At 35.8% G+C, this 9,274-nt stretch overlaps 2 protein-coding genes across 2 annotated transcripts in view; both read right to left on the reverse strand.

Annotated features, from left to right (window-relative positions):
- The window catches only part of LOC111392001 (protein CHROMATIN REMODELING 5-like), a 25,458-nt gene extending 23,556 nt beyond the window's left edge, over positions 1 to 1,902 (reverse strand). The window contains exons 1-3 of the mRNA XM_023017291.1: positions 1,532 to 1,902; positions 444 to 1,201; positions 243 to 313 (exon numbers count right to left, since the gene is read on the reverse strand). Of these exons, the coding sequence (XP_022873059.1) occupies positions 243 to 313; positions 444 to 1,101 (729 nt within the window). The 5' untranslated portion in view covers positions 1,102 to 1,201; positions 1,532 to 1,902. The remainder of the gene's footprint in view (positions 1 to 242; positions 314 to 443; positions 1,202 to 1,531) is intronic.
- Positions 1,903 to 4,147: 2,245 nt separating this feature from the next.
- Positions 4,148 to 8,435, reverse strand: LOC111391991 (uncharacterized protein At5g02240). The gene is made up of 9 exons (XM_023017283.1): positions 8,060 to 8,435; positions 6,425 to 6,537; positions 6,223 to 6,276; positions 6,024 to 6,108; positions 5,350 to 5,455; positions 5,171 to 5,257; positions 4,974 to 5,071; positions 4,632 to 4,741; positions 4,148 to 4,435 (listed from the first exon to the last, which is right to left on the reverse strand). The coding sequence occupies exons 1-9, from the start codon at positions 8,370 to 8,372 to the stop codon at positions 4,370 to 4,372; spliced, it is 1,032 nt and encodes a 343-aa protein (XP_022873051.1). The 5' UTR covers positions 8,373 to 8,435; the 3' UTR covers positions 4,148 to 4,369.
- Positions 8,436 to 9,274: the final 839 nt, after the last annotated feature.

Below are 9,274 nucleotides of genomic sequence, written 5' to 3' on the forward strand. Positions count from 1 at the left end.
TAACAATATGATGCATGAAGATAGTGGTATGAGTGGCAAAGTATTCTTTTAAATCGTAGTACACTGTTAATTATAGTCATTATTTTCATCATCATCATGTTTAAGAAGAGACAGGAGACCAATGTAGCTTTTGCAAATGACAAACCAGCGAAAACTGAATTTTAATAAATGCAATGCATATATGGTAAATTACACAATAAAATAACAAGATCATGCACATAGACAACAATGCATATAATAACCTTATTTCCCCTGCCTCCTCCACTTGTGGCACCATAATCAGGATCGAAATCATCGTCCTCAGGATCATCTTCTGCATGCAAAAGAAAATGTAACAAGTTTAATATTTACCATATCAACAAACTGAATGGTGTGTCTTCCACAGACTAATGCGAAGGAGCATTTTTTCAGAAAATAATTATCAAAGGGAAGAAAACAACTACCGTCGTCGTTGTCTTCTTCATCTTCATAATCAATGGTGTCTTCATCATATTGGTCAGCTTTCAATCCTTTAGACTTCTTATAAACACTGTTTCCAGCAGCAGAACGAGGGGGCGGCTTTGAACTAAATCTGCTTGTCTTGTTCAATGTTCTATGATGATGCAATCGCTCATCATCATCCTGCTCATAATACTCATCAGACAACATATCATCTGCAAGAACACGCTGACGAACCTTGTCGTCAACTTCTTTCTGCCTAATTTCATCATTTTCAGAATCTATCCTATCCTCTACACCATTAGAATCCCCCTCCAATTCGGAACCTTTGTACTCTGACCCACTCTTAGATTCCTCCCCAGACTCCAACCCTCTATGGGACTCCATGGGCTGACAATCCTTCCAAAAACTTGAACCCCATTTCCCAACAGCATTTGCACTCCTCATTGAAGGCTGATGGGTATTTTCTGCCCTGAAATTACTACCACCGTATTCTCCACTTTTATTACTCAAAATGGGTTCCAATATTTCTTCATTTTCTCTACCCGAGTTACCGAAATTCCTGTGTGTGTTATTATTATGTATACTCAAGTGTGAGTGGTTTTCCTCATTCAATGCACTCTGCTCGACTGTTCCACTTGACAAATTCCTATAAAGGGCCATAACCGTATTTTCACATGGAATCCTAGTTTTCAGTGCGTCAGAAATGGAAAGTACAGATGCAATATATTAGTTTCTCAGAAAAGCTCCCTCCAAAAAAGCTCTGAAAAGAAAGTTAAATGCAACAACATTCAGATACCTGGATGAACCATAAAAACTACCCTATTCTATAATTAAACCACAAAGAATCTAAATAGTTTTGTACATAAACAAATACCGAAAATCGGCAAATTTTAACGGCAAAACATATGGATCGGTTACCTGACACTCAGAAACCATTGAGAAAACACGAGAAAAGAACGGCAGTTTTTTATGCTGAAAGAAAGTTGAAAAAAACCCTAAATCTACAAGCAAAAAGCCCTAATTCAACTGAAAGTAGAAGAGCGATTCGAACATAGGAGCTCTTAATTCAATTTCATCTCAGAAAACTAACCTCTATATATCACAAAAAAGGAGGGAATTCTAAAATCCGGTTCAAGGTATTTTCGTAAATGAATGAGGTGGTTAACAATCGCACGCTCGTCGGAGTCAGGTAATAAGCGAAGCAGCAAAAGCCGGCAGCGGGAAAGAAAGAATTCAAAAACGATATCGTTTAATCAGCCTATACAAAACGGATACGCTGATTGAATCCCGAAGCAAAAGGGATTGAAATTAAACCAATCGATCAATCGAAGATGGTCACTGGATGTAATTTTACCGGTGAGATGTTCGATTATGTTCAGAAGATGAAAAAAAATTCTAGAGAGAGAGAGATAAACTTTAGAGAGAGAAAGCTGTATGTATATGTGTATGTATTATCAGAGACGGAATTTGGATTTATGAGGTTATATTTCCTTGGTGAGACGTGTTTATAGAGTTGTAGGGAAAATTGCAACAGAGGTTCCAAACCTTTCATTTTGTTACAGATTATATCTTAACCTTTCAAATTTACAATCGCAATCCCAAACCTTTCATTTTAATTGCTGCCGGAGTCCATTGAATGGATTCCATCCAAAATTCCGTTAGTCAACACTGAAATCGGGCTTTTGACTCAATTTGACAAATGAAATGAGTGGTAAAATGATCTGTTTATATTCTTATAATTAAATAGTTAAATAAAAAGCAAAATAAAAAATAAACTTCATCTTCTCCACAACACCCCACCCACACCCCCACCTTCAAAATCAAAAACTACAGTCGTCACTACTGCACAATCACTGTCATCGGCACTGTCCAACCATCATCGTTACTGTCGCACAACCAGCAAAAATACCTCAGTGCAAATTTCATTTTTATCCCAAGAATTATCTTTCAAACCTCTAAAATCCATGGTTATCTTCCCCAAAATCTTACATTCCAACCATTTCAATTTGAGCCTCTGAAATAGATCTAAAAATTGAAGCAAAATCTGAAAAAAAAAATGAAAAAGAAAAAAAGAAGAAGAAGAAACAAATAATGGATGTCAAATGGATCGGAAAAAGAAAGTCATTTGCACGGCAGCTATATAAGACCACACCCAAGATAAAATCGGATCATTACTAGAAATTGGAGGTAAAGATAAATTTATAGCCCCATTTTCAGAATTGGGTTTAAACATTGAAAGAAGCCCTTAAACATCCACTAAAGAAGAATCTCAAGGTTACCCACTTTTTTTAAGTTAGTGATAGTGATAATTGATAGAACGTGCCGGCGAATATTAGTCTTTTGTATTTACATTTGTGGTAGAGGGCGAGATCATGGTCGAGGGATTTTGTGAGATTGGCAGCCCCACGACGAATAGGGCGTTCTTAAATGTTGGAGGAGGCGGTGGTGAGGCGGGTGATGGCGTGGAGGTACTGGGATAGTTGGGCTACTTGCGTGGCGAGGCCGTTGATTTTGGAGTTGGAGGTATTTTGGAGAAGATGAAGTTTATTTTTTATTTTACTTTTCATTTAATTATTTTATTATATGACTATAAATGGACCATTTTACTCTCATTTCATTTGTTAATTTGAGTCAAAAATCTAATTTCAGAGTTGACTAACGGAATCTGTACAATGGATTCCAGCTGTAATTAAAGTGAAAGGTTTGAGATTGCAGTCATAAAAATAAAAGGTTAAGATATGTTCTGCAACAAAATGAAAGGTTTAGGACCTCCGTTGCAATTTTCCCGGTACAAATAATGGAACGCACAAGGCCAGAGTAATTTTGATTACTCCAGAATGAGGTACAAGTTTTGATGAACGATGTACTGCCCAATAGAAGTGCTAGTTACTTTTGGTACACGTGCCTGCTGATGTATACACGTGTGAGAGAGGTGGGGTAAATTAGGGAAATTTTCAGATGGAGTCCCTATTCTTTAGAAATACGGCTATTGAGTGTCTATTTAATTTTTTGAGANGTGGGGTAAATTAGGGAAATTTTCAGATGGAGTCCCTATTCTTTAGAAATACGGCTATTGAGTGTCTATTTAATTTTTTGAGACATCTTGGTCCTCAATATTTCAGAAAGAGGTACATAGGTCTCCACTTGGTTGACAACCACTAGTCTTACCCTGAGTTTGAATGTCTGTGACGCGTGATCTCGTTTTCTATGGATATTTTTGTCATGCACATCTATTTTATTTTTCTTCAGAAAAATTTCGATCGAGAGAAATGAAAAAAATAAAATAAAAAATAGATAAAAAATAGAACCAAACCTTTTTGTCGAAAATCAGTGGGCAATGAAAAGTTGTTCCATGCCACCATAATTATTTGCACTTCGATCGACAAAAATGGTACATCTATTTATTAATTATGCATTTAGTTAAATGTCTCCCTTCGCACCCTATATTTATGAAAACGCATCTCATTGACGAAAATTAACTTTACAAATCCTTCATATTTCTTTGATAAAAGGCGAAACGTGTGCACTTACATTTCTCTCTCTCTCTAAGTTCACTCGCACCAAATTCTTTAACTAACAAAATACACCAAATGATCATCTTCGATTGGTTATTCTCCATTAGTTCAAGCTAATTGACACATTTCCTTGGCCAGCATTAGGAGGTGAACCAAAAAACTGTCAACTCGTCAATCAAACCAAAACCACGTCACAAAACCAACTACGTATTAATTCTTATGAATTTCAAAATGCACAATATCGAAGAATCTAGTTAAGGAATCAACAGTTCTGATTCTGCTGATAAGTGATAACTTTGTATGTGATCTTCGTTTACAAAAATATATTATGAAAGACCAATTTTACAACTTCATGTAGCCAACTATTTACAACTTCACTATAATCCATATTTGTGCTATCAATCACAATAGAATTAGGACTTTTGAGCAGCTCTAAACAAGTCCTTCCACTTTTGTGTATCGTTTCCGGGACCTTCTCCCTGCATCAGTTCAAATATTGGTACTGGTATTAGAGCTGGTGCACTTACAGAGTTAGTCCTGAACCACTTATCATTTCAAAACCGAGTGCGATAAATTCTAGATACAAACACACATATTATGCGATGCTTGCTTAGAATATAAATTGACTTGTATAAGCACAGAAAAAATGAGTAAAGCTACCCTTTGATGAGTTACCTGGACTGAGTTTATTTCGTAAATTTGGCCTTCGGTGAAATCTATGTCCAATGCCTGTATGCAAGCTTCTGCAACGACAAGCCTACTAACCTCTCCAACGAGTTTATCTCCTGGAAACCATACAAAGATTTTGATAAAAGATTAATAATCATCCACTCTAAGTTCTAAAGTTCAAGTTCACGAGGCATATACAAAGATTAATTTCTAGTCCTAGCATTTTTCTGCAGTCTCATAAATCTCACGGTTTATACTAAAAGCTACCTGAATTGCTATATAATCAGAATCTTTCAGGTTGTTCTATTTGAAAAATGAAATATATATGAAAGTACCAAAGGTCAGTACCTTGATCTATAACCACTGCACGGCGTTCCCCAGCTGTAGCCTTAAGTAGAGTATTAAGATCATACGACGTGTAGGGTCCATCTGTTAACCTACCCGCTCTAACGCAAGGAAATAAAAACGTAAAAATATAAGACAAGGCTCAGATGGTAACAGAATAATTAATTATCAAATATGAAACAGACAACAGGTTTCTGAACCTGATTATGGTGAATGGAAGACCAGAATCGCGAACAAAATCCTCCCCCATTTTCTTGTACTTTAGAACACCAAAAAGGTTCATGATACTACAGGACAAAAGGAAAAAAGAATTGCATATCCTTTGCAAGGAGTTGTGATCAAATCACACCTTGTAAACATTACAAAATAGTAGGCATACCTCCAGGGAAGTTCATTGAACTTGGTGACACCGACTGATGAAACAAGAACAAATCTTTTCACTGATGGAGGCAATGCCTGAACAAGGTTTCTCACGCCTTCCCAATCTACAAACGTATAATATTTATTGTTAAAACACTCCATTGCAATTTTATAACTTCATTTTAAAACACCAACACTAACACAGAAAGAACCGAAACTGACTTGCCCAATCAAACCCACCCTTAAAGAATAGAAGTTGAGGCTCTTCCTGTTTGGTGTGATGTGTATTAACATGGGTAACTCCAACATGTTGAAGTTAGAAATGAAAATTACTACTATAAATGATGACAGAGTTTCGAAAACTAGTGAACTAGAAAGCTGTACTTCCTGAGGGACAGCTAATAGAAGTCCATGCTCAAAATGTATATGTTTCTGTTGGATCAATTCAAGAAATTGGTCGTGTCCAGATCGAACTGTAGAACTAGTAGACTAAACTTCCTCCCTTCTACGTTTTTCAATTTCTTTTGTGGGTCTTAACACTCGAATTTAGTATTCCAGTAACTGTTTTTGTTAGCTCGATGATGCTCCAACTTAATGCTGAAAAGTATGACTAAATAAGTATAGCATCATATGAACAGGCACAAATCAAGCGCAAGTACATTTTTAAAAGGTCAATCCAAAAGTTATACCGACCTGTTCTTTCTGGGGTATTATCTCCATCCCATCTCTTAGATGGAAAGGCCGTTGTTCCCGTGCAGCAAATAACGTGTGTGACACCCTATAAGTCAAAATGCTTTAGAATTAACGAATTTATCTTAGTTGCTTGAATATTCCAGTTCACAATTTCTTTCAAGCATCTTAAATTTTCCTAAAGGAGCAAGACAATACAAACCTCAAATACAGAAGGATCTAAATCCTCTCGGTTCCTGGTATCACCTTTAAACACCTAGCATGTTTAGAAATACAAACAGATGATAAGGACACTAATAATTTGCAAAAGAAAGCAAATGATTAATATGAAAAAAAAGGGTTCAAAAACTAACCAACTAGTCATCACAATATTGATTCATAAGCTTGTAAAAGATATACCAAACCTTTAATTTATCCTCACTGTGTTCCCCAAAAAGAGCAGTGGCTTTCTCGGGTTTTCGGATCAAAAGGTGGGATTTGATGTTGCGATCAAGCAATGATGCAACAACCAATTGCCCTGAGTGAGAAATGCAGAAAATAAATAGAGGTGGCATAGAAAAAATTTGGATTAAACTAAAACAACACGCATAGAAAAACAGATTCATATGCTAACATAATTCTAAAGATATGTACAGCAAGAGTTTTATAGATAGAAGGCTCGTCAAAATAACTTCTTTTTCGTCTTCAAAAATAAAATGCTTTATCTCATACAAGCTTATTATGGTAAACATAAAAAATGTACTTATTCTGTGAGATAACATGACAAATAAACGCTAATATACACAAAATTTAACTCTTTTTTCTTTGACTATTATGGCATATATATGACTATTCATGCCGAATCCAAGTACCATGTTTAAGATTTTGTTCAGAGTCTTATTCCAACTAATGGAGCATACCAATTGAGAAGTATTTAAAAGAAAACAGTAGGAACTACTCTTCACAATCATAAATCGCTGTTAACATTCTTCAAAGCCTTGAGGCTTAAAGTGGCAAGTGAAGCCCCCTTGCAGGATTTTTCTACTTTGTAAAAGTATTTGACAAAAAATTAATGGCACTGCGGTTCTGCATTCCCTTCCGATAGATTAGCCACCTATTGGCTCCTCAGTACAGCTTTCTTATTAGTACCCTCTACGAAAACCTTTAAATAAAGAAGAATGGCATTCCCTTCCCTGAAAGCTCAGAAGTAAGCCATAACTCTTAACGATGCAAGGAATAGCTATCGTTTCATGCCCAAGTACGAGCACGAGATGAGACTTACCAACAGATCCTAGTGGCTCCGGGTCAGGTCACAAACGTATTTGATTGATTTGAGCTCTATCGTCCCATCCTCTAACTAAACCAGTCCACCGGCGAGGGTAGGCAACTCACTAAGTAGAGTCTAAAATGTTAACAAGATCTGCTGCACTATTAAAATGCTCTTAGCTGCTTATCCGGGATTAGAAAAAGGCTTAACTGCTCTTGACTGTTCTTTCATTTCTGCAATTCTTCATTAAGAAACACAATCGCTTATTTTTTCATTTTAGAAATAGAGTTGGCCACAGTTTCTACTTTCTGAATGTAACTAGTACTACCTTAAAAGAATACCAAGATTGAACCAGAAATATATCCATGAAAAATTTCTTCGATAAACATCAGAAATCAAGTATACACCAGAGGTAAATAGAGATTCGGATTTTCATATAATAAGATCTCAAATGAGTTAATTAAAATCATAATCAGGAAACTTATAAAAACTCGAATTTTAAACATCACAAGACAGTACTATGATTACTTAATGACCACAAAATTCACATACAAATTTCTGTAACTTAAATCGCACAAGAAAACCACTACACCGTAACCAACATGCAAAAATACATTTCCGGCATGTTTGGTAGCGTGGATTGCATAGTATTCATCACTGTCGTCGAAGAAAATTAAACTACCATCCTGTCCTACTCAGTACCACAATACCAAACACGCAATTAGACAACATTGCACAATTTCTAATACCACGCATACTTATGTGACAATTAAAGAGGGCAAAGCAGCAATACCAACACCACCAGTGCCACCAACAACGAGAACGACCTTAGACGAAGATGGAGATGAGGATGAGGAGGGTACGGAAGGGATAGTTTGGGAATCTTGAGTTGATTCTGAAGTTGAAGATTCAACAAATTGATCTATAACCGCATTTGAAACTGAGAAAGATTGCGTGGATTGTGCTTTTGTTTTGAAGAAATATTGGGAAGAAGGAGAATTCAGTGGCAGAAGAGGTAATAAACGGATTGCTTGAGCGTGTTTTGGAAATGTTTTGATGGAATTTTGAAGGACAGATATGTGAGTTAGTGAGAGTTTAGACGCCATTAATGTACAGAGAGAACAACGGCCAACAGTGAGGGTGAGGCCGATAGAGAAATGAGAATACTTTGTGGTGGTGGTTAAGTTTTGAATGTTTTGAATTACCAATCATACCCCTCAAAATTAAGAAAATATCTCTTGCTTCTAAAATTTTGGAATTTTAATTTGAAATATATCGTGATGTTAGCGTGAATAGATGCTTTACCAAGACAACTTCTTTTCTGGGAAATGCACAAGTGCTTGAGAATTTGTTTATCCCCCGTTTGCCCCCATTAAATTATATTATATTACATTCTATTTTTCTCTCTTCTATTTTCAACCATATAATTTTTTATAAAATAATATTACACGTAAATCAAAAAAATTTCCTCTTTTTCAACCACTCATTTTTCAAAAAAAATACTATTTTACCCATTTTCATTACCAAGTAATGGGAATCAAACAAGGTAATATTATGGCCTCATGAGTTAGTTGTCAAGTGTCCCCATAAAAAGGCAATTTACGATGATATCAAAATGGATTTTCGAGGTTACAGAAAATATGCAATAGACTTTTTTTTATACAACAATATGTGAATCGGTCTTATTATAAGGAATCTAAGAACTCAAGGCAAAGCCCATTTTTTGAAAGTGAAAATATTCCACCTTACGACAAAACTCGTATGGAAAAGTAAGCAAACTATGTCCCCTCTTACGACAACAGTGAACATAGTAGCAACCAAAAAGCATTGATCCTTAACTTTTGCGCACTTCAAGTACTTCGAGAGAGACTAACCGATAATATTAGAAGAAGTAGGAAAAATATCGAACATTTAATTTTGCTAATTTTATTATAGATGTTTAAAAAAAATTGCTCAACACTGTGCGAAGTAACTCCACACTTTGTGGTAGCAAAGTACGGAGTTACTC

This window comes from Olea europaea, unplaced genomic scaffold (assembly GCF_002742605.1).
Source record: "Olea europaea var. sylvestris unplaced genomic scaffold, O_europaea_v1 scaffold867, whole genome shotgun sequence".
Classification (NCBI taxonomy): domain Eukaryota; kingdom Viridiplantae; phylum Streptophyta; class Magnoliopsida; order Lamiales; family Oleaceae; genus Olea; species Olea europaea.